The sequence below is a fragment of the Notolepis coatsorum genome (assembly GCF_963971535.1).
Source record: "Notolepis coatsorum genome assembly, chromosome: 4".
In the NCBI taxonomy this organism is placed as follows: domain Eukaryota; kingdom Metazoa; phylum Chordata; class Actinopteri; order Aulopiformes; family Paralepididae; genus Notolepis; species Notolepis coatsorum.
In genome coordinates, this window is record NC_140168.1 from 34,266,178 (window position 1) to 34,292,855 (window position 26,678).

Consider the following 26,678-nt stretch of genomic DNA (forward strand, 5'->3'; position numbering starts at 1 on the left):
AGCTCATCTTCCTCATCTCCCCTCTCTCTTGACGACCAGGGGTTAAACCCTGGTCTTCGCTAGGGCTGCATGATTTTGGGAAAATATCTAATTGCGATTTTTCTGACTGATATTGCGATTCAATGTGCGATTTATAAAAAAAAAAATTAAAGCAGCCTGTTACAAAGGGTCAGATTAAACCGAATATATATATTTATTGCCTGAGATCCCATGTATAATATTTGTATATCGTTTGATATCCCTTGTATATTCTTTGTACATATACACGGAATATCCCTTTACCTGGTACAGGACAGACCATAATATTCGTTCTCCTATTGGAAGCGATCCCCTAGGCGCCAGTGACTTACCCCCTAGAGCTGACTTGAAAGCTACCGACATGACTTGTCTTAACATGCCCGCTTCTGCCCATGAATACGGCTACCGAAAGCAGAGCGGCACTATTTGTCCACCGTACATATAAATAGGGCGCAAGAAATGTAGAATTCCTCTTAGTCCCTTGTCCCGTTCAGTCTCGTTCAGTTCCAGTTATCCAAGTGACGTCTCTCCCCACTACGCAACGTGGGCAGAGTAGGGCTCGCATCGCCCCAAGATAGAGTCTCGTGTTATCCTACTACGTCTGTTTAACGTATCGTTCGCTCCCTACTAGTAAAAGCCTTCATTACGAGTCAAAGACCACGTGAAGTGGGTAATTGTGTGTCTACATAGAGCACTTATTGCCGCGTGCTAATAAGGATAGTAACGTCAAGTTCAACTGTGAACTACCGTGCACCACGGAGGATACCTACACCGGTGATTGCAGAGCCACCTTCCGGCAGGATTATTGCTTTTGACTGTGGCTGCTGGAGCAGAGAACCGCCTACCCCGCTGCTACTGAGGGATCTACACAGGCCCGTGAGGACATCACTCGAGCCCGTCTCTGTCGGAGCAGAGACTCCACGGCTTCACCTGCTCGGCGCGCACCCTAGGATTACAGCTGCTGCTTTCCCCGCTGACACAGGGGTGATATCGCCTCCGTGGACCCATTGACTTGCATAGAGCATTGCCTCCCCCTGCTGGCTTACAACCGGTAGTACACCCCTTCCCAGAGTACAATAGAGAATTCCTAATATTCAGTATTGACTTGCCTACGCACATTCTTTGCCTTACAAGTGCATTCAAATGATAAATGTAATAATACCCTTTTGATGTAATAAATATTCTAAACAAGTATTTGTGTGGAAACCGTGTTATTGTGGAGAAGTTCTCATCATATACCTGTGTACGGTATTGGCCAGTAATGTACATAAGACGGTAGTAGTTTAATGATACTAATACTTGATTAATACAGTCAGGGAATTGTACCCCTCAGTTACACAGCCCAACGGAGGTTTATTGTAAAATGCGGCTTGCATCTGGCCTACGCGGTGGGTCTGCTTGGGACACAGAGCCTGGAAATGTTTCTTTTGACCTGGGTATCGATACCGGTACCCAACGATACCTTTTTTCAGTACTTTACTCTCTCTCTCTGAAGTCTAAACTTCACAACACACAATCTAAAACCCCTCCCTACCTACCTCCCTCTCCCAAACCGTTCCTACAACAATTTTTTTAATGTTGCATGATCATGTATACATTTATTATAATTTGTTTAGGTCTAAATATCAACATTATCTGGCAATCCTCAGTAAATACTATCAAACTCCTCTGACGTCTTTCCAAAGATCAGATATGGGACACACACACACACACACACACTAGGGCTGCACGATTTTGGGAAATAATCTAATTGCGATTTTTCTGACAGATATTGCGATTAAATTTGCGATTGTAATTATATATATATATATATATATTTTTTTTTATTATCTTTTCCCCCCTCCTTTTTTTCGATTTTTCTCCCATCCCACTGTTAGTCGTTATGCCAATTCCCAACCCCCTTCCTGGTTGTTGCGCACTTTCCCCTACTGTTGGTCCGAGAGGCCGGAGACTGTCACATGCTTTCCTCCGACGCATGTGCAGCCAGCCGGCAGCCAGCCTGGCCGCGCAGATTCTCACCGGGAGTGTAATGTGTGGAAGGTCGCACTACCTCTCTCCAGATCCTACCCTTGCTGAGCAGGCGCCCCGACCGAACTGTAGGGGTCGCTGTCCACAACGCCCAGGACCCACCCACGGCTCCCCTCCCCCTAACTCAGCCAAACGAGTTAGTATAGCGATCAGCCCGAGCCAAGGCAATGCTGACTCTCCGGGAGTCGAGACCGCAGCCTCTTGCATTGGTGATGAGCACAATCTCCGCTACGCCACCTGACCGCCAATTATATATTTTTTTAAGCAGCCCCACAGATGTTTATTGTAAAATGCGGCTTGCATCTGGCCTACGCATGGGACTTTTCGGGACACCAAGCCTGAAAATGTTTATTTTTACCTGGGAATCGATACCGGTACCCAACGGTACCTTTTTTCCCTGTTCTTTAGTCTCCCTCTCTGAAGTCTAAACTTCACAACACACAATCGAAAACCCCTTACCTCCCTCTCCCAAACCGATCTTGTATCTCAATGGGACTTCCTGGTTAAAAAAAGATAATAATTGCGATTTTTTTTAATTTTTTTTAATTTGATAATTGGATCATTCCAAATCGCGATTTCGATTTAAAATCGATTAATCGTGCAGCCCTAACACACACACACACACACACACACACACAGAGAGAGAGGCAGAATGGCTTAAATTATTTTAGAATATTTCACCTAATGAAGTTAAATGTTTATTATCATCAACTACCCAGTTTGTTTTATACTGCAACATTTTGCTACTTAAACGTTAATTCTAACCAGTAGAGAGCGGGAGAGAGCGAGACGGAACAGTCCTGAAGACTCTTTCTGAGGGAGCACTTGTTGCTGGAATGCGCAGATACTTTGTAGCTAGCTGGCTGACCCTGGGAACGTTTCCCTTGTAGACTTTCAGCATTCCAGAGGATCCATCTCACTGTCTGCATGCGGTGTGGAGTTTGTGGACAGATAGGCCTTCAATCTGTTGCCTCCTAAGCCTCCTTTAGACATGTGGCAGCTGCGGTTACAGCACCTGAGGTCTTCAAAAAGCTGCCCAGTGTTTTTTTCACTCTCTTTGGTGATGTTTGTTCTGCCTCAGGGCTCTGATGTGGAGGTAGATGTGATGTGGAGGTAGATGTGATGTGGGGGTAGATGTGATGTGGGGGTAGATGTGATGTGGGGGTAGATGTGATGTGGAGGTAGATGTGATGTGGGGGTAGATGTGATGTGGAGGTAGATGTGATGTGGAGGTAGATGTGATGTGGGGGTAGATGTGATGTGGGGGTAGATGTGATGTGGAGGTAGATGTGATGTGGGGGTAGATGTGATGTGGAGGTAGATGTGATGTGGGGTAGATGTGATGTGGGGGTAGATGTGATGTGGGGTAGATGTGATGTGGGGGTAGATGTGATGTGGAGGTAGATGTGATGTGGGGGTAGATGTGATGTGGAGGTAGATGTGATGTGGAGGTAGATGTGATGTGGGGTAGATGTGATGTGGGGTAGATGTGATGTGGGGGTAGATGTGATGTGGGGGTAGATGTGATGTGGGGGTAGATGTGATGTGGGGTAGATGTGATGTGGAGGTAGATGTGATGTGGGGGTAGATGTGATGTGGGGTAGATGTGATGTGGGGGTAGATGTGATGTGGGGTAGATGTGATGTGGGGTTACTGGGTAGATGTGATGTGGAGGTAGATGTGATGTGGGGTAGATGTGATGTGGGGGTAGATGTGATGTGGGGGTAGATGTGATGTGGGGGTAGATGTGATGTGGAGGTAGATGTGATGTGGGGGTAGATGTGATGTGGGGGTAGATGTGATGTTTGTTCTGCCTCAGGGCTCTGATGTGGAGGTAGATGTGATGTGGAGGTAGATGTGATGTGGAGGTAGATGTGATGTGGAGGTAGATGTGATGTGGGGGTAGATGTGATGTGGGGGTAGATGTGATGTTTGTTCTGCCTCAGGGCTCTGATGTGGAGGTAGATGTGATGTGGAGGTAGATGTGATGTGGGGGTAGATGTGATGTGGGGGTAGATGTGATGTGGGGGTAGATGTGATGTTTGTTCTGCCTCAGGGCTCTGATGTGGAGGTAGATGTGATGTGGAGGTAGATGTGATGTGGAGGTAGATGTGATGTGGAGGTAGATGTGATGTGGGGGTAGATGTGATGTGGAGGTAGATGTAGGCTGTGCCGATTAGGGATGGGTACCGAATTCGGTACTTTTGAGGTACCGAACCGAAACACGTCGGTACTACCGAGTATCGAATCAAGTGAGATACCGATTATTATTATTATTATTATTATTTTAACTTTTTTCTTTTCATGTCAACGTTTCATGTACAACAAAGCAGTCGGAGCAATGGCAAGCCGAAAACTGTCGAAATTGTAGTTATTTGAAGTTTGGATTTTTTTTTCACGACTGAGGTAGCTAAATTACATTTCTTGAGACTAAAGTACCGAAAAAAGGTACCGTTGGGTACCGGTATCGATTCACAGGTACCGGTATCGGTTCAAATGTGAAAGGTACCCATCCCTAGTGCCGATACTGTGCTTGTACGGTGAGCAGGGACTCCAGCTCAGACACAGCTCTGGCTTATATTCCCTCTGTCTTGTCACTGTCAATGTTGGGTTTTAAACCTTGGATCAACAAGTGAAGCCATATCCAGCAGGTCATCAGTGGTGGGATCCCAATATTTTGTGGCAGTGCGGTTTTGATTTTATTAAGGATCCCCATTAGCTGGTGCCATAGCAACAAGCTAGTCTTCCTGGGGTCCACACACACACAAAAACATAAAAAGAATATTATTATTGCAAAAACAAAATTATTAAAAGTCAGTACACACAATGCATAATGAAACTAACAATTAAGATAGCTAAAATTACATTACAGTGTAAAACAAAAATACTTTACAGTGTTAAAAACAATTTAAGATTATTTTTAAAAGTGAATCTACTGTAAATGCAGCAGAGGTTTTGAGGCAGGTTATTCCAAAGAGTTAATGCTCTAAAAATAAAAGATCTCCTTAAAGCGTTGGTTTTAGGACCTGGCAATTCAAGCTGCCCACTACTGGAACCTCTAGTGTAATGCTCATGCACAGTATTACTAAAAACTAGGGCTGTCTTAAATACTTCGAAGCTTCGAAGCTTCGTTCGATGGCACAAGCTTCGAACATAAAAAAAGAAATCGAAGTTAACATTTTTTATAAATTTTTTGCCTCCAAAATCTTGCATTCCAATGAAACGAAAGTAAGCGGCACCTCGACTCCACCTCTCTATAACAACCACATGGAGATTATTTGTGTTGAAAACAACAAGGACATGTGCAGCAGACATGTCGACGAAGAAGTCATCAGACGTGTGGTTACACTTTAAAATATGCAAAGACAATGCCCAAAAAGCAGAGTGCCAGATATGCCAGAAGAAAATGGCATATCACAACTCTACAACAACTTTGTCAAATCACCTAAAAAACGTAAGTATCGTTGTACACGACGGCGACGTCACACAAAACATTAATAAGGCTATGCCTATGCTGCTATGACTAATGTGTTACCAAGTTGGCTAATTTAATTGTAATCATCTGCTTTTGTAGGTGCATTGTCTGATATAATTATAAATTAAATATAATATAATTGTTTGCTTGATAGACGAAGGTTGCAACATAATTATGTAATGTCATGTCGTTGGCTGTGAGAGCAGCCCCACTGCACCCAGGCAGCGCAGCCGAGTGAAACCTTGTTGGCTGCGTCACAGTCACGAAAGGGGCTACTTAATTAATTAATCCAATCCACTTCATTTATAGAGCACATTTAAAAACAACAAAGTTTACCAAAGTGCTGTACAAGTCCCACAACATAAGATTGCCAAAAAAAGCTTCGAAGGTCAGCCCTACTAAAAACAATCTGATTATGTATAAAACAGGAGTTTTATGTTTAAGGTAATCAAGAATGGTTGTCTTTATTGTTTTTGTTAGTTCAGTATCAGCCAATATCAGATATCAGATCAACACCACACCGTCATTCAGGCTAATAGTTTTTCTCTTCTTCCATTTTTGCATTCCTTTCATTCCTGTGTTGTGGGGGCACACCGCAACTGACAGCCTGTGTGTCTGTGTGCTCTACTGGCACGAGAGAGAATGCCATCATCTGCTGGAGAGTTGATGGACATCATCCAAGCACAACGCAGCAATAGCCGCGCCCCCCCATACGCGTGCATCAGGGTTAGAAAATAAAAATAAAAATCAAGGGCTTTTTTTTGCCCCCCTTAATTGATTTTCGGGGGCTTTTTTTTGTTTTTCGGGGGCACTGAATTTTTATGATAAACGGTAGGGGTGGGACGGTTCACAAAATGGACAGTTTGGTTTGTATCACGATTTTGGGGTCACTGTTTTCAGTTCGATATACGTTAATTTTTATTAAAAAAAAATTTAACACTCAAATCTAAACATGCTTCTCATTTATTAAAAATAAAATAAAAGGTTTACAGTGTTTTCAGCCTTAAATAATGTTTGGCACACAAAGACCGAACTGACTGAAAAATATAGGCTACATTTGTCAAAGTATTAACTTAGTGCAAACAAACAATATGCTCAGCCAGCACTAGACTTTCCTTTCTTTAATATAAACACACAAAAACAATGTCAACCATGTTTAAATTCGCTGATTGTCAGTTCTTAATGGAAAGATTCGTTTTCTGCTTGAAATTATTATGTTTCTGTCTACATTTATTTAGACTAACATTATTTAAATATTAAGTGCAACTGTGGTGGATTACGTAATTCGGTGAGTTGGAACTATCTATGGGTTGGCGCCGGGTCCCCATGGACATTTTAGCGTCACGGACCGCCAGCTCAGGCAATGTTATTATCAGCTCCGGTAACGTTAGGAGGAGTTCATAACATCAACATGCAGTGGGACAGCGGCAATAGTCCCGGTTGGAGTTAGTAAAACACAGTTGTATGTTAGCCTTCTTGGATGTTGAATAAACGCCTATCATTGTCTTTAAACACCCCGCCTCTCAGACTCCCATTTCCTCCTCTGCTACAGTAGCTACTAGCTACGGTGACATTTCATTGACTGTACAGTATTAGCTTGCGGGCTGCGTCGGGCTACCATAGTTAAAATGTGCGTTGTTTACAAACTGCTAACGCTATGGCAAGATGTGTGTAGGCCTATGTAATGTTATTGGCTATGTTTTTAAAGTCGTAATGAAGATTGATTTATATTGTGCGTGCCATTTTTACACAAACTGACTAGCACCTGGCTGCAGTGCTGCTGCTGCCTGCAGCCAGTGCAGAACAACGGCTCCGCCAAATGATTTTTTTTATTTGCGCGTCATCTGAACCGTACGATACACAGACGCTCCATTACCGGATAAATATATATATATAATTAGTAAACTGTCGGGGGCATTAAGTGCCCCCCTTAACTGATTTTCGAGGGCATTTTGTCCATTTTCAAGGGTATTATGCCCCAAGCCCCCGTTAATTTCGAACCCTGGCGTGCATGCATTCTCACACACACACACACTTGGTGGGGCGACAGTGGCTCGGGAGGTAGAGCAATCGTCTGGTAATCCGGAGGTTCCCTGGCCTGTTGCAGGTCACAATACAAAAAAATATATATATGACACGCTGTCTTTTGACCCAAATCACTATGGCAGCGGCAATGTTGATATTATCCCCCTAGCTCAGTGCAATATTTTGGTTATGAATCTGCTGAACGACTTGGGCATGCACACACCCTGCTTGCTGCTAACACACTGACTCTCTCCGTCGTCGTCCTCCTCCACCACCTCTCCTAGCTCTCTGACCTCCTCCTCCACCACCTCTACCTCTCTGACCTGGTTATAAGTAGATGCTGTCATCCATCAATATTTAACACTATATACACATTGAAAAACCTATATTTCCTTCAATAGTGGGAGTCAAACTGAACAAGCTGGTGAGGAAGGCTAGCTCTGTAGTGAGAGTTGAACTGGTCAAAGTAGAGTTGGCCGAGAGGAGGATGATGAAAAAGCTGGATGCTATACTGGAAAACCCCTCTTATCACCCCCTCTTATCAGGAGCTAGCCAAGATGAGGAGCATGTTCAGCCATAGACTTACCCGGTACATCCACAGGAGTGCCCAGAGGAAAGTTGTTTACACGCAGCAACAGCAGCACGGAGCCCCACGGCTTGGTCAGTCGATCCCCACTGTCGCAGTGCTGCGACGTCATCAGAGCGCTCCCTCTCTGCAGCCTTGTAGCTCCGTGAACATTGCGAGCACTTGGTGGCACAGAAAACACGGAGTGGATTCCAGTGTTTTACGGCCCCTCCAAAAACACACGACACCATCCACTGTTAAAATAGAACTTTTAAACGTTCGATCCCTCACGTCAAATTCCTTCTCCATCCACGAGCACATTCTGGACAGAGGGATAGACGTGATGTGTCTTTGTGAGACTTGGCATCAGCCAGGGGCCTACTCTGTTCTCAATGAAGCCTGTCCCCCCGGTTACACCTACCTAGAGAAAGCCCGCAGTACTGGGCGCCGTGGCGGCGGTGTGGCCATTCTACAATAGAGCTGACCCCCCTCCCCCTGCCCCAGCTCTCCTCATTCGAGTGCCTTGCTGCAAGGTGCAAACCCCCCTTCCCCATGACCATACTGGTCATCTACCGGCCACCCAAACCAAACCCAGCATTTATTCCCGAAATACATGACCTCCTAACCACCCTCTGTACTACATCTGCAAACATGGTAATTCTCTGTGACATTAACATTCATGTTGACACCCCCTCATGTCACTCTGCTTCAGAGTTCCTACAAATGCTGGACAGTGTCAACCTGACACAGCACGTGCACGTCCCCACACATGACAGGGGGCACACACTTGACCTGTCCGGTCAGGACATTCCCCTCTCCACCCTTGTCACCAACTTGGGCGTGAAAATGGACCCCCACCTCACATACGAAACACACATCAAACACCTCTGCAAGACCTCTTTCTTTCACCTCAGAAACATCACTAAACTCCGTTCCTCACTCACCCTGGCAGATTCCGAGAAGCTCGTCCACGCCTTTGTTTCCTCCAGGCTGGACTATTGCAATGCACTCCTCATCGGGATCCCTAGTAAAAGCATTCAAAAACTGCAAACCATCCAGAATGTCGCTGCTAGGATCCTGATGAGGGTGCGCAAATATGATCACATCACCCCCACCCTCGGATCACTTCACTGGCTCCCTGTGGAACACAGGATTGAGTACAAGGTCTCCCTCCTCACTCACCAGTGCGTTCACGGTGGTGCCCCTGCCTACCTCAAGGAACTCCTCACCCCCCAGTCCTCCTCACGCTCCCTCCGCTCCGGCACAGCCTACCTCCTCAAAGCCCCCAGGACTAAGCTGCACACCATGGGCGATCTAGCCTTCTGCTCTGCCGCACCCAGACTATGGAATACTCTCCCCATCCACCTGAGAGCACCACAATCCGTCGAGGCTTTTAAAAGGGGCCTAAAAACTTCTTTTTAACAAGGCTTTTGCCTGGATTTTTCTTTTACTTTTATTTTTACTTCTATTAATTTTATTATTATTTTATTTTATTTTACTTTTATGTTCTTCCATTTCATTGGTTGTTTTATTCATTTTAATTGTTTTATTCATTTAACTTTATCTTTATCTCCTGTAGCACTTTGAGATTCTCACAAATATAAAATGCGGTACAAATTTAATCTATTATTATTATTATTTATTATTATTATTATTATTATTATTATTATTATTATTATTATTATTATTATTATTATTATTATTATTATTATTATTATTATTATTATTATTACCCCCCCATGACACATCACAAACCACCTCAGCCAGTCTTTTTCATGCCAGTAGCCATCAGGCTCCACAACCGTGAGCATGGACTGCTGCAAATTGCTGGAGAGCTAATGGCTGGTGAACTTGAGAACTGTTGGGACTCTTAACACTTTGGATGCCACGGGTCCCCGTCTCAAAACATGGTTGAATGCCAGCACCCACTTCAATGATAGCGTTGTGAACGCATAAACTAGGCCTGCCGCGATAAGCAATAAATCGATTAATTGCCGCGATAATTAAAATTAATGCAATGATTTTGACGGGCGCGATTAATTGCTATTTGCGCGTTTGTTTTAATGAGGCGGAACCAGTACCCCTTGTCAGTCACTCCGTGTGGGGGGCCGCTGGCCTTACTACAGAGCACAGCACGGGAGCTCCGTGGGGCACTAGCAACGCCACATATAGCTTAACTACATTTCTCAATAGTGTTGCTCCTTTTAACCAAATAGCGTTCTTTGTAGTGTAACGTTAGCTATTTCTAGACCCAAGTAGTTACTCGCTACTGCCCGGAGAAACTGGACTGCTAAATAACGATTAAAGATCTAGTGTTGATGCTCATTCAATGCCAACAACATTAGCTAAATAGCTAACAAACAAAATACAACGTATAGCATAGCTACAACACAGAATAACGTTAATACAATTACATGCATCATTGTTTACAATGAACGGGTGGGACTAGTCAAAGGACTGGACACGGGGACAAGTTAAACATGAATGAATTTATTATAACAGGTAATCGAGTTGTGCTCCCGTGCCTACGCACCACAGGGCTATTCTATTCTATACGGCTTTGACGCTTCCTCCTCATCGTTGATTGCCTGTAGTAGCTGCATCTAACGTTAGTAGCTAACGTTAAAACTAACCTAAAGTTAGTTGCTCACCAACAATCTCAACATTTGTTTTATCATTAGCTCAAAAACACAGAACCGAACGAGACAAGTTGGCCGCTCATAGATGCTGCTAGGATAATAACAACAATACTTCCGCTCCGGTCGGTGGGCTTCAAAATAAAAGTCTAAAACACCGGAAAAGACGGAGCGGTGGGCTTCAAAATAAAAGTTTTGGGAAATAAATTTCTCAAAAAAAAATTCTCTAACCGGTCGCAATAATATCGCTTATCGCGATATTTTCGGGGGCAATTAATCGCCCAGCAAAATGTGTTATCGTGGCAGGCCTAGCATAAACTATGTCTTAAATTATGTGTCTAATCTGGCCGTCGCTTATCAATGACTTGTTTGCAGTCAACATTGTCGAACCGGATTGTTTTTTAATCGGTTAATTTCCGTTTTATACCATTTTGAAAAACCCTTGTTTTCTTGAAAGTTACAGGAAAATATAAAGATTCTGTGATAAACGGCCTTTACTAGAATATTCTGGAATACACAAACGTTTTTCGGCCTATTTATGAATAGTTTTCAAATAAACGCTAGATTATTGATAGTATATGTGTACTTATGCACGCTAGAGAAGCAAGCTGAAAAATCTATTCTCATTTCCTGATCACCGCGCACACACACACACACACATATGGCACACGCTGATATCTCTGTGAAAACAGGTCTGATTATCCTAAGACTGGTCAAATAGATTCCTTACATCAGATCAGATGTTCTCCAAAAGGATTATTCCAATTCCTGATCGCCATTCCAAATATCGATCGCGTTTATTGATTCAGCGCTGGGTACTGGAAATACCAATTCCACGCTGTTCTGAGGGTCGGCGAAGACTTGGATCTCTTCGGATGGCTTGCCGGATAAGTAAAATGAGGAAACTGGATTCCCCCCCCCCCCATCAGTCTAATCCAATGGGGTGCAGTACAACAGGGAGAGACGATAGGGGGTGGTATTTTCCCAATGGAGCTCAGAGAGAGGTTGCAGCGCTAACGTGAGACTAGATTGATGAAATATTAATTCAAATCGCTAATAAAAAAATAAAGACAAACAAACGCTATATGTCGTCGCTGGCATTCAACGGTCGGCATGAACTAACGACATATAGCATTGTTGGCACTCAAAGTGTTAATAAGAAACACCGCACGGGGTCTGGTGCTGTGTGTTACGACAGTTTGGACCATGTATAGCATCATTATTATTACTACTGTCTGATTGAATCCTGCCACTCACTACTGTTCACTACTACTACTGTTAGTAGTGAACAGATAACACCATTCCCTGGTCCAGCTGCATCCAGTGAGCTTCTCCTCTAGCCGCAGTGGCTGGATGGTGTTAAATGCGCTGGAGAAGTCGAAGAACATAATCCTCACTGAGCTGCGTGGCCAGGTGTGTATAGGCCCTGTGGAGCATGTAGGTGATGGTCTCTCCAGGTGTGTATAGGCCCTGTGGAGCATGTAGGTGATGGTCTCTCCAGGTCTGTATAGGCCCTGTGGAGCATGTAGGTGATGGCGTCCTCCACAACAATGTTTGCTTGGTAAGCAAACTGCAGTTAGGGGTTAAGTATCTTGCTCAACGACACGCCGTCAGGAGGAGCCGGGAACCTTCAGATTACCAGACGACTGCTTTACCTCCTGAGCAACTGTCGCCACTATGTCGCCCCTAAGAATACTGCAGGGGGGTACCAAAAAAGATGCCTATGAACCTCCACACTGAAAAGAGCCTACTGTGGGGGTCTTCATCACACTGTCTAGTGTTGCACTAACTGTCAAACTAAACCAGGACGTCAAACATGTCCTCATTTGGTCCCAAATGTCCTGATTCTGTGGTGTGTATTCTCAAAATTGGTCCCAATTTCACACACTAAATCTTTCTCTCTCTCTCTCTTCTCCTCCCCCTCCTCCTTGTCTCTCTCTCTTCTCCTCCCCCCTCCTCCTCCTTGTCTCTCTCTCTCTCCGCCCCCCTCCTCCTCCTTGTCTCTCTCTCTCTCCGCCCCCCTCCTTGTCTCTCTCTCTCTCTCTCTCTCTTCCTCTTCCTCTTCCTCTCCCCCCCCCCACCCCACACACTTTAGTTGTTCTGTCTCAGTCCGTTTGCATGGGCTCGGCTCCAGCCATTGTCAAAATGGAACCCGTTTCTCCCAGCATCCCTCAGCATTGCTCCAGCCCCACGGCCCTGCCCGCTAGCAAGCCCATCGTCCCGGTGACCGCTTCTCTACCCAGCAACGGCTGCAACGACGTGGACGTTAATGGCTATCCGGTAAACAAAACACTGGGATGTGATGTCCCGTCACTTCACACACCTGTCAGCTACTCACCTTCCCCCCGCGTTTCCTGTACTCTCTGACTCACAAACATCTGCACGTTCTCACACACACACACACACACACACACACACACACACACACACACACACACACACACACACACACACACACACACGCACACACACACACGTTTAAGACAATCCAAGTAGAGTCCTTAGATTTGAGTTTATCCACTATCCATATCCCTCAGCATCAATCACTCCAATAATTGACCATCCCCCCAACCACACATACATACACACACACACACACCCACGTGCACTCGCGCACACACACACACACACACACACACACACACACACACACACACACCCTTACTGGGTTATCCCTCATTCATCCATCACTCACAGCACCCACTCACTCGCTCTCTCACTCACTCACTCCCTCTCTCACTATCTCCTCTCCTTCTCTCCCCCCCCCCCACCTCCTCCGTCCCCCCACCTCCTCCTCCTGTTCCTCCCAGATGAAGGTGCTGAAGCGGCAGCAGCGTATGATAAAGAACCGGGAGTCTGCTTGTCAGTCCCGAAAGAAGAAGAAGGAGTACCTGCAGAACCTGGAGGCTCAGCTCAGGGAGGCCCAGCAGGAGAACGACCAGCTGAGGAGGGAGAACCAGGCGCTGCGGGAGAGACTGGCTGGGAAGGAGGTGAGGGGAGGAGGTTCAGTTTTCCCCTTTTTTCTTTTTATATATATATGTATATATTAGTGGTGGGACTTGACTAAAACATTTAATTGAATTAATTCAAGACTTTATAGTTAATTAATCTAAATTAATCACATTTTAAACTCCTATCAATATTTGATGCGAAAAGCTAAATTCTTCAATAGAAATTTTGGTATATGAGTGAATCAATGAATATACATTATACATACGTTTAAGCAGCAAAAACAGTCAGATCAATGCCATTTTTAACGAAAGTGCAGACATTTTAGGAATAATATATAAATTATATAGGCAAAGGACCTTTTCTCTTTTGAAAGGTAACATTCCGAAGTTTCTTACACAATAAAGAAAAATCACTTTGAGTGCTAATGAAACGAGGTTTGAACACACTGAAGTAAAAGTTGTGTGTACTCACATTTCTGTTTAGTGGTTGCCAGATGCCTGTTCACACCTACCCTGTTTGGTCCATTTTAAGTGAACCATGGTCCCTTTAAATCAATAGTCCGTTTTGTTTGGAGAGGTGTGAACACAAACCAAACTATTATGAGGACCAAACAATCGAACCATGGTCCTCTTGAAAAGTTGGGACTCTGTCCCTTTCAAAGTGGAGCATGGTGCGGTTTGCTGTTGGTGTGAACGCAATCGAACTTTATATAATACCTAATCTAGGAAGCAAAGTAGCCTACAGTCCATAGTGGGATGAAGATGGACTATAGTATAAAGATGACAGTGCTATAGGTAGCTAACTTTAGCATTCTCGCACCGGGGTTGTGAACTCCCAGCTTATTATATATCGGCGGCACGTGGTGTAGTGGTTAACACTGTCGCCTCACAGCAAGAAGGTCCAGGGCTAGAGTCCCGCTTGGGGACCAGTTTGCATGTTCTCCCCGTGCTCCCCCCTCCCGATAAGAGAAACCCAATGGAAAAACATGCACAACAGATCGCTGATGCTGTCGTGTCCCTGACGAAGATGGGCAGGAGCACATGGATTGGTTCCTGTGTGTGGTATCTCGTCGACGCCCTGTCTGCTCCCGGCTGCCCTTGGGGGGGAAGGACGACAGGATGGGTTAAGCGCAGAGCTCAATCGTATCGGCGTGCATGTGTGTGTATTCCTGTGTGTGTGCCGCCCATTGCATGTCGTTCCATGCTCTAAAGAGGTCCTGCATTATTATTAATATAGATTCAACCATGTGGACCCATAAGCAATAGTAGCGTAACTTACCTCACCCGTCTTCTGTGCAACAACACAGCCAACATATCGTGGGCATCCATCGGGGTTCGCCATCTCCTTCTTTGGTGGTAGTCTCTGCGTCGTCTCCTCTGAATGATGTGTAGCAATGTCTTGCTTCCTCATACTGTGCCTCTACCGCTCACATTTGGCAGGCACACCATAACAAAACAATTTACTACAAGGATTCAGGCGGGATTTTCCCGAAAATGATCTGTCCAATAGATGAACGACTTGGCGACTGCATGTACTTTGTTTACAAATTAGGTTAGCTAAAAAAAGGGCAGTGTGAACGCAAACCAAAATCAAACAATGTATCATTTAGTCAGGTTCATTATAAAGTGATTTAAACTTTCGTTTGACTTTTTTGGGGATTAGCAAAACTATACATTTTTGGAAAGGGCATTGTATAAAGAATCAGAAAATCCATGTTTCCATTTGCCCAGATGTCTATAAGGCGGCCATATTGGAATTTCCAAAATGGCCACCGTAAAATGTAGCTTCTAAATTAGCTAGAACATTGATTTGAACTTCTAAACCTACATTTTCAGGGTCAAGGAATCAAATGGTGGTAGTTACAAAGCTTCTACATTTTACATTAACCCTTCGATGCATGAGTGGGTCGAAAATGACTGGGAGAAATGCAAAATGCATGATTTCTTTTTCATCAAATAGTCTATAATAAATCATTATCGTTTCAAGTTTCTTTAATAGTTGTCATACAGAAGTACAGAATACTTTTATACAAAATGCTTCTTACTATTACGCTCCAGAGACTGTGCTAGACAAGATAAGTATGAAATAAAATAGTATAGCATGTAAATTAGAAGTAAAAAATGAGGTCACAGTGTTCAGTATAGACATATGTACAATGTTCGATGCAGAATAGAAGTAACTGAGTTACCATATAATATACAATATACTATGCAGTGTACTAATATACAATACTATATAGTGCAAAGCAGAAATGGGATGAGGTACAATTTAGGTACAATTTACAGTAAGGTGTACGAGTTGTAGTGCAAATCCTTTATCAATAAATATAAAGTGTGTTTAGGTGATCTAAAGTGTGGAGAGTGGGTGCTGCAGTGTGTTGTTTGTTTAAAGTGAGTGTGTGGATGTGTGTGCTGTGTGCGTTTGATGGTTGTTGTGTAGTGTTCATTGTTCGTTGAGCAGCCTGATGGCCTGGGGATAGAAGCTTCTTCTGAGTCTTTCTGTGCTCGCCTTGAGACTCCGGTATCGCTTGCCTGACCGCAGCAGTTCAAAGAGGCAGTTGTTCGGGTTGCTGGAGTCCTTGATGATTCTCTTAGCCTTACCCCTGCACCGCTTGTTGTAAATGTTCTGGAGGGTGGGGAGCCCCCCTCCAATTGTGCGTTTGGCTGAACGTGTCACTCTTTGTAGTCTGCTTCGGTCTTGTGCAGTGCTATTCCCAAACCAGGAGGTGATGTTGCCAGTCAGGATGCTCTCTATTGTACATGAGTAGAAGTTCTTAAGGATCTTCTGACTGACTTGGAACTTCCTTAGGCGCCTGAGGAAGTAGAGGCGTTGTCGTGCCTTCTTCACAACACTGTCAATGTGTGTGGTCCATGTCAAGTCCTCGGATATGTGGGCTCCGAGGTACTTAAAACTGTTCACTCTCTCAACCGGTGCCCCGTCGATGCTGAGGGGGCTGTAGTCCTTGACCCCCGACCTCCTAAAGTCCACAATCATCTCCTTTGTTTTGCTGACGTTCAGGGAGAGGCTGTTCTCCTGGCACCATCCCGCCAGGACCTTGACCTCTTCCAGGTAGGCCCTCTCGTCGTTTGCAGAGATCAGGCCCACCACTACTGTGTCGTCAGCAAATTTGATGATTGTGTTGTTACTCCGCTGAGCCACACAGTCGTGTGTGTACAGGGAGTAGAGGAGGGGACTCAGAACACAGCCCTGGGGGGCCCCTATGTTGAGGGTGATGGATGAGGAGGTGCAGTTGCTTGCTCTCACCACCTGGGGTCTGCCCGTCAGGAAGTCCAAGACCCACTGGCAGAGGTCATAGTTCAAGCCCAGGTCCCTGAGCTTGGCTATGAGTTTGGAGGGGACTATGGTATTGAATGCCGAGCTGTAGTCGATGAATAGCATTCTCACATAGTTCCCCTGCCTCTTGTCCAGGTGTGATGCTGCTGTGTGCAGCACATGGGCTATGGCGTCCTCCGTGGACCTGTTGGGGCGGTATGCAAATTGCAGGGGGTCCAGGTTGATGGGGAGGGAGGAGCAGATGTAGCCCTTTACTAGCTTCTCAAAGCACTTCATGGCTATGGAGGTGAGAGCAAGCAGGCTTGGATTTTTTAGGTACAAGGATGATAGTGGACTTCTTAACCGCCTAAGGAAGTATAAATATAAAATATCTATAAATTCAGCAAAAGGCCAATACAATTATAATTAGGGATGTCCCGATCCGATCACGTGATCGGGATCGGGGCCGATCACGTGATTTTCCGAAGATCGGGATCGGCAAAAAATAAAAATAAAAATCTGGATTTTTTTTTTTTTTTTTTTTTTTTTTTTTTTTTATCTTTTTACTTTTTTGTTTTATTCAACAAACATGACCATGTTCACGTCTTAAACTCATACTGAGGCCTTAGTTTTGGTTTTAAATTGCATATCATCATTCATTTATTTATTGTCACACAGAGCAGAAGAATTTTTCCAAAACAAACCAATAGTATCCAGCTGCAGAACGGCAGACCAGCCACCGTCTCGGACCCAAATTATTTTTTAATTATTTTTTTAATCCCAATTTCTCACATTACATTCACCCTGAATGTTGACGTTATCCAGGTGAAAAGTTAACTTCATTCAAGCGAGGCATTGCAATCCTTGACATATATCATTTGATGTATAATTAAATCAAAGGAAATGCGTTTGGGTCTGAGAGTGTGGCTGGTCTGCCGTTCTGCAGCTGGTTACTATTGGTTTGTTTTGGCAAAATTCTTCTGCTGTGTGACAATAAATAAATGAATGATGATATGCAATTTAAAACCAAAACTAAGGCCTCAGTATGAGTTTAAGACGTGAACATGGTCATGTTTGTTGAATAAAAATAAAAAATAAAAAATCGGATCGGGAAATATCGGTATCGGTATAAAATCGGCAACAGCCTTGTTCTTCAGACTTCTGATATTCTCCTAATATTTTTGCCTACTATATGTAAATTTGTGTCATCCCTCAACATTATTCTACACAGCATTTGATACATGTAAAGTAAGTATTGTGTTAATTTTTACCTCAGACAATTTAAACAGGTGTCTATAACATCACATTTAAGCTAGCTACCATTACTATTGTCATTCATGTCATACTGTTATCATCATGTATCATCAAAATAAAATACAGTAGTTTGCTAACACTAGTTAGTTAACTAAATAAGCTAGCTAACATTACTGTATAGTTTGTGTCATTCATGATTATTGTTTGAGATAGTATGTCATCAAATTAGCCTACATTATAGCTAACACTAGCTAGCTAACTAACTAAGCTAGCTAACATGACTACTGTATTATATAGTATAATATATGTGTGTGTGTATATGTATATTATATATATGTGCGTGTGTGCACGCGTGCGTGTGTGTGATGTACAGTATCATGAGATCAATATATTTTATTTCCCCTCAGACTTCTAATGTTCAGGGCGGTCGGATGGCGTAGCGGAGATTGCGCTCGTCACCAATGCAAGAGGCTGCTGTCTCGATTCTGCACCGGTTGAGAGAGTGAACTGTTTTAAGTACCTCGGAGTCCACATATCCGAGGACTTGACATGGACCACACACATTGACAGTGTTATCAAGAAGGCACGACAACGCCTCTACTTCCTTAGGCGGTTAAGGAAGTTCAACGTGAGTCAGAAGATCCTCAAGAACTTCTACTCATGCACAATAGAGAGCATCCTGACTGGCAATATCACCTCCTGGTTTGGGAATAGCACTGCACAAGACCGCAGCAGACTACAGAAAGTGGCCCGTTCAGCCGAATGCACAATTGGAGGGGGGCTTCCCACTCTCCAAGGCATTTACAACAAGCGGTGCATGGGCAAGGCTAAGAGAATAATCAAAGACTCCAGCCACCCAAACAACTGCCTCTTTGAACTGCTGCGGTCAGGCAAGCGATACCGGAGTCTCATGGCAAGCACAGAGATTCAGAAGGAGCTTCTATCCCCAGGCCATCAGGATGCTCAATGAACAAGGGTTGAACAATGAACAATCGTAACAACCATCAAATGCACTCACAGCACACACATCCACACGCACACACTCACATTAAACAAACAACTCACTGCAGCACCCACTTTACCCACTTTAGAACACCTAAACACACTTTATATTTATTGGCAAAGAATTTGCACTACAACCCATACACCCATTACACCTTACTGTAAATTGTACCTAAATTGTACCTCATCCCATTTCTGCATTGTACTGTATAGTATATAGTATATTGTATTGTAACTCCCTCACTCCCCATCAACCTGGACCCCCTGCAATTTGCATACCGCCCCAACAGGTCCACGGAGGACGCCATAGCCCATGTGCTGCACACAGCAGCATCACTCCTGGACAAGAGGCAGGGGAACTATGTGAGAATGCTATTCATCGACTACAGCTCAGCATTCAATACCATAGTCCCTTCCAAACTCATAGCCAAGCTCAGGGACCTGGGCTTGAACTATGACCTCTGCCAGTGGGTCTTGGACTTCCTGACGAGCAGACCCCAGGTGGTGAGAGCAGGCAACTGCACCTCCTCATCCATCACCCTCAACATAGGGGCCCCACAGGGCTGTGTTCTGAGTCCCCTCCTCTACTCCCTGTACACACATGACTGTGTGGCTCAGCGGAGCAACAACACAATCATCAAATTTGCTGACGACACAGTAGTGGTGGGCCTGATCTCTGCAAACGACGAGAGGGCCTACCTGGAAGAGGTCAAGGTCCTGGTGGGATGGTGCCAGGAGAACAGACTCTCCCTGAACGTCAGCAAAACAAAGGAGATGATTGTGGACTTTAGGAGGTTGTGGGTCAAGGACTACAGCCCCCTCAGCATCGACGGGGCACCGGTTGAGAGAGTGAACAGTTTTAAGTACCTCGGAGCCCACATATCCGAGGACATGACATGGACCACACACATTGACAGTGTTGTGAAGAAGGCACGACAACGCCTCTACTTCCTCAGGCGCCTAAGGAAGTTCCAAGTCAGTCAGAAGATCCTTAAGAACTTCTACTCATGTACAATAGAGAGCATCCTGACTGGCAACATCACCTCCTGGTTTGGGAATAGCACTGCATAAGACCGAAGCAGACTACAAAGAGTGACACGTTCAGCGGAACGCACAATTGGAGGGGGGCTTCCCACCCTCCAGAACATTTACAACAAGCGGTGCAGGGGCAAGGCTAAGAGAATCATCAAGGACTCCAGCCACCCGAACAACTGCCTCTTTGAACTGCTGCGGTCAGGCAAGCGATACCGGAGTCTCAAGGCGAGCACAGATAGACTCAGAAGAAGCTTCTATCCCCAGGCCATCAGGCTGCTCAACGAACAATAAACACTATGCAACAACCATCAAATGCACACAGCACACACATCCACACACACACTCACTTTAAACAAACAACACACTGCAGCACCCACTCTCCACACTTTAGATCACCTAAACACACTTTATATTTATTGGTAAAGGATTTTCACTACAACTCGTACACCTTACTGTAAATTGTACCTAAATTGTACCTCAACCCATTTCTGCTTTGCACTATATAGTATTGTATATTAGTATATTGCATAGTATATTGTATATTGTATGGTAACTCGGTTACTTCTAGTCTGCATCGAACACTGACCTCTATTTTTACTTCTTTTTACATGCTACTTTATTTTATTTCATACATATCTTGTCTAGCACAGTCTCTGGAGCGTAACAGTAAGAAGCATTTTGTATAAAAGTATTCTGTACTTCTGTATGACAACTATTAAAGAAACTTGAAACTTGAGTTACTTTTCTACTATGCATTGTACATTGTATATATGTATATATTGAACACCTTTGTCTACGTACTTGACTTCTATTTTATACTTACTATACTTTATACATATCTATTTTTATCTAGCACAATCTCTGGAGCAAAACAGAAAGAAGCATTTTATATGGATGGAATCACGTTAATATAGAGGGATGAAAACAATACGTTATTTCGATTGATATGAATTGGATATTGATTGATTGATTGATTGAAAACTTTATTAACAGATTGCAGAATGGGTACAATACAGTACAGCTCAATACACACAATTGTTAAGGGGATGCAGACCAGAGAAAGACTTTCGTTTTGTTTACATCAGGGTCCCCCATTTTCAATTCATCAGGAGTTGAATAGGCTGTTAGAGGTTTTATGCAGAACTAGCGAGCAGGCTGCAGGCTGTTAGTAGAGGCAGAACTAGCGTAACACGCTGTTTGGGCGTAGAGAGAGCGTACGTCAGTGGCCAATCAGATTGCAGAATGCGAATATATTGATCAGACTGTTTGCAGTGAAATGAATAAACAATCGGGTTGAAAATAACGTTACTGCCCTCTTACTGTGCGCCAATGAGACTGGAGGAGAAAGATCCCAATTATTCGACACCGATCACCTAGATCCATTTCCGGTTTGTATGGCGCAATAAACGCCAAAATCATATCGATTATTATTATTATTATTATTATTATTATTATTATTATTATTATTATATCCTTTCCAAAAATGTATAGTATTGCAAATCCCCAAGAAAATCCGACGAAAGTATATAGTGAACCTGACTGTGAGGGCCGACCCGACGATCCACTCCACTGGTCAAATTACTTGAGTAGTACGTCCGTTGATAAAGAAAAGCAATGTCCACAGCCACTCCAGTGCAAAGTAAAGATATCCAAATGGTTTATTTGCAAAGTCTCTCTTTACAGAAGTGGTCCTAAATCTACTTTCCTAAATATTCCTGTCACTACTACAAATACTACTACAAGTGGCTTCTACTAGCTACAAGTACTAATACAAGCTACAAGTACTACTACAAGGTAAGAAAACTATTTTCCCAGTCTCCAAAATCACCGCCGACTCGACACATGAAAATTCCTTCGTAATGTGAAAGCCGTAAATCCCCTTCCTGGCTTCAGTCCATTGTTGAGTCCATCCTTTCGGTCCCGTTCAGTCTGGTCGAAGATGCAAAACTGCTGTTCTTCTTCTTCTTTATTGAATTTCCGGCAGAGTAGACGCATCGAGGCGTATTACTGCCCTCCGCAATTCTTTTTATGGGCTCTTCTTCTTCTCCTTCTTCTCCTTCTTCACCTTCTTTTTCTTCTTCTACTGGACCCCGTCATCAACTACATTGTCCATTGGAGTGCCTCTACTGCTGCTACTTCCTGTCTGAGCCCCCCTCCGCGGGACCCTCCTTGCCCCCTGCTATCTTATCCTGGGCCGCTTTGTCCCTCGCAGCCCTGTCCCTCGCAGCCCCCTCAGCCAACTCTTCACACACCTCCCTCCAGTCCAGACCTTCCAATCCCAGATGTTGAACCGCTATCCTAACAATCATCTTCACCATCTCTGTTCTACCCGTAACCTCTGCCATACCAGTAACTACCCCTGCCACGAAGGCCACAATACCTAATTTCTCCTCCCTTCCCCTGTCTCTTTCCACCTGCTCTACCCTCACTGCCAAATGCCCTCCTTCAACCCCCTGCACCCTTTCTTGGCTCCCCTGTCCTGCCCTGCTAACCGCCCCAGCATACGTCAACTTACCCTCCCTTCTCTCTCTCCGATCCGCGACCTGCTTCATCATCACCTCGCACCCCCGAAACGCTACACTGTGCTCCCCACCACAACTACAGCACCTCGGCTTCACTCCCTCTCCACATTTCCCATATTCATGTTCCCCGCCACACCTAGCGCACCTCATCCCCTTCATACACGTGGTAGCTATATGGCCAAACCCCTGGCACCTATAGCACCTAAGAGGATTATGAACAAATTCCCTAACCCTATACATCCTACGCCCTACTAATACCTCGCTAGGAACAACCCCACCCTCAAACGTAATCACTACCGTCCCCGTCACTGCCCTCTCCGCTCCCCTCTTCAACGCCCGCTTATATAGAGACCCAAATGTTCTAGAATGTTCGGTTATGACATCATACGGTGACATCACGAAGGTTCCATAACTTTCTAGCATGATGTCATACTGTGGTTCTAGAATGTTCTATGTTCTAGAAAGTCTATTATGACATCACCACAAACGTTCCAGAAGGTTCTATGTTCTAGAATGCTCTATTATGACAAATACGACGGTTCAATGACTTTATCTACTGCCATGTTTAGACGGAAACGCTCGCAAGTGAATCCGGAAAAATATTTTTCCGGATGTGCCTTTTGTTCATACGGCAACAGCGTTTTTGTGGGGAGAATCCGCAAAAAAGTTAAACCACCTTCCTGGGTGGAAATCCTAGAAACGATACACCTTCGCGCTATCATCTGAACAGTCAAACCGCATAAAACTATGACGAAAGGGTTCTCAAGGCTCTCGTCGCGTACTGCTTACATCACAGGCATGCGCCAGTAGCCTAGAAGCGTAAACAAAGCGAACAAGCATGTCTGATTCTATCCACGGAGATCACCACATTGGCAGTACTTTTAAATACACAAGAATCAGTCCAGCGGCTATCACATCTAGTGACTGGAGCCACTGTCTGTGAGTGACTCTGCTTTGGTCCAATCACATTCCCCCACCCACAGTCTGCGAATCAGAGACAGAGTAGGGTGGGTCTTCACAGCATGGTTGTCTCAACTACCTGAGGCAGTGTAGCGAGCTCCGTCGTCTCGAGTCGACTACACTTTTACAGCCTCGTCTGCACGAATAATTCCCTCCCAAAACACTAGTCTAAACGTAAAATTAAAAGTGAGACCGCAAGATGACTTCTGCGGTTTCTGTTGAGACTCTCTCTAAACATGGCCTAAATCCAATCAATATTAAACATTCATATAATACAATACCTAAATATATATATAGCTTTGGCTCTTACACCGGCCCCTAATTGTCCTTCTAATCTAGAAACAATTACTAACTACTAAAAACCAAGGAGCCAAACCAAACACTATTTCAACTGATAAGTGTCTCTGCTGCAGGATAACCAATACCTGGTGCCAGAGGTCACTAGTACATGGCACACCGTAGGAGGACGGTCTTTACCACCGCCTGATGCAGCTTCTTCTTCACGAAGATCTCAAGCTCTGCTTCCTTTATATTCTCCATAGTAAGGTTGGTCTTCTCCAGGCTTGCCTTGAAGATCTCCATCTGTGTCTGTACCTCAGACTGTGTGGGCGAAGCATTCATCTCCTTCCTCTGGCGACACAGCCTCAGCAGAGTGCTTCTAAGCTTCAGAATCCAACCGACTGCCTTCTGGAGATGGTTCCAATTGGAGTAATATTCCAGGAACTTTTGAACTGCTCTTCAGCTGCAGTAGCGCTGATCCCGGCGTTCTTTACCTCTGGGTCCTCCGTGGTTAGGTCCCCATGGGGTTCTGGGTTCTGAGGCCATTCCTCTTCGGGCTTGGTGAGGAATTCCGGCCCCTGTATCCAAGTCTCATTGCGCAGGAATGATTCGGAATTGGTGAGGAATTCCGGCCCCTGTATCCAAGTCTCATTGCGCAGGAATGATTCCACATTGAGTCCTCTCAACGCGTAGTCAGCAGGATTTGTTGCAGTATCCACATACCGCCACTGTCCCACTTCTGACAGCTTCAAGATGGTCTCCCCTCGATTCGCCACGAAGGTGCAAAACCTACTGGTTCTGTTTGTCATGTCTTTGAGCACAGTGGTGCTGTCGTACCAGAACACAGATTTGTTTAGTTGGAGCTCCAGCTCGGATCTCAAGGTCCTGTCCATGCGCGCTGCCATGGTAGCGGCTGCTAGCTCCATGCGCGGGATAGTGAGGGGCTTGAGCGGGGCCACTCTCGCCTTCGCCATGACGAAGGCAACATGAAGCTTGTTGTCATCACTCTTCTGTAGCAGAGAGCTGTAGTTGAGAGCTCGCTGTTCAGCTACTCTTCTGCGGTTCGGCATCTTGAGGACTGCATTCCTCACTGGTAGGCCGATGCTGTAGTGTCCATCTGGAAGTTTCACAGACTGCGAGACCAGTTCCAGAAACTGGATGTCGTCCCTCGACTTCTCAAGCCAGTCGTCTTGACACTCTGGGAAGTTGTTCTTGAACTGGTGACTCCAAAGTTCATCTAGCGTGGTCACAGATGTGCGGTTGGACGTGACTTGTATGAGTCCACTGGTCGTTCCATGGCCATCTACTCCTCTGAGGGGGCCATTGACGAACCAGCCCAATCGCGTTTTCACCGCGTACGGCCCTTCCTCCACGCTGGGTACCACCTGCCATGGTTCCATTGCCTTGGGTACGTCAGTCCCAAGGAGAAGGCCTATCTCCGCCTGGATCTTCGGGATTTGCACTTCCCTGAGATGGGGCCACTTATTGACTTCCTCTTGCAGTGGGATGTTCCGGTAACTAGCAGGTATTGGGTAGCTCTAGGAAGTTGTCGCTGTCCAAGCCACAGACTTCTAAACCAGACACCATCTGGCTGCTCACAACCTGCTCGCCTCCCATGGTACTTAGCAGGATACTTGTCTTCCTGCTGGTGAGGTTAAGCGCTGCCATTAACTTCTCTGTGCAGAAAGTGACGTTGCTGCCTGGGTCGGGGAACGCGTAGGTAACCACCATCTTGTTGCCTTTCTTGGCTTTGATGTGGACCGGAACGATAGCCAAGATGCTTTCGACTTTGCCGGCCCCAGTAGCTCTGCAGGTCCTCGTTTCTGCATTGATGCCTCCACTGACCATAGAACTGGCTTCACCCTCTTCTTCCCCACCCCCGTGCTTGTACGGAAACTTGGCTGTGATGGCACGCCTATTTGATATGCTGTCAAGCTCCTGCATGTACTCCACGTCAGCCATAGCGTTGAGGCATCCAGTGAGATAGAGGCCAAAGGAGTGGAGCGCCTCTCTGTGATCTGACTTGATAGTAGGCCAGTTCAGTGCCTTGTCTATGTACGCCATTGAGATCTTGTATCCATTTCCAAAATGCCTTTTCAAGAGCCTTCTTGCCTCGTGATAGCCTCGCTCTGGTTCCATGTGAAGACAACTTCTTATCAGCTCTCTTGGCTGTCCATCCGCGTACTGCTCCATGAAGTACAGCCGGTCTCTGTTACTATCGGTCTTGTCCTCCGTGTTCGAAGGCTCTGATGAATAGCCTGTACTCCATAGGGTCTACCTTGAATATAGGAATCTGTTGAGGGGGCAGAGTAGCATGGTTTTGTTGCTTCACTGGGAAATCCACCATGGCTCGTTTGGGCTCTTCTTGCGGAGACTCTTGTTCTTTCTGTGTAGCACCGCCAGGTGCTCTGGAGCTGCTACTGTAAGCAGGTTCTTTTATTTCCGCTACGGCCTCGGGAGCAGGCCTAGCCTGCCCATGAGCTGGTGCTACGACGGAAATCGGTTTATATGTGTAAAAGTTCATTCCATCCCTACGGGACACTCTGGATGCGGCTCGCTGGCCCTCGTGCTCTGCCAGTACTTTGCTCCTAGCCTCTGAGGCAGCTAAAGCAGCCTGGATCTGTAACTCCTCTCTCTCTGCTCTTAGCTTAGCC

General features: G+C 45.1%; 1 protein-coding gene across 2 annotated transcripts in view; it reads left to right on the forward strand.

Annotated features, from left to right (window-relative positions):
- Positions 1 to 26,678, forward strand: part of atf6b (activating transcription factor 6 beta) — a 102,914-nt gene that overhangs the window by 47,548 nt on the left and 28,688 nt on the right. For both annotated transcript variants that reach the window (XM_084313232.1, XM_084313233.1), the window contains 2 exons: positions 12,843 to 13,027; positions 13,558 to 13,737. In XM_084313232.1, the coding sequence (XP_084169358.1) occupies positions 12,843 to 13,027; positions 13,558 to 13,737 (365 nt within the window). The remainder of the gene's footprint in view (positions 1 to 12,842; positions 13,028 to 13,557; positions 13,738 to 26,678) is intronic.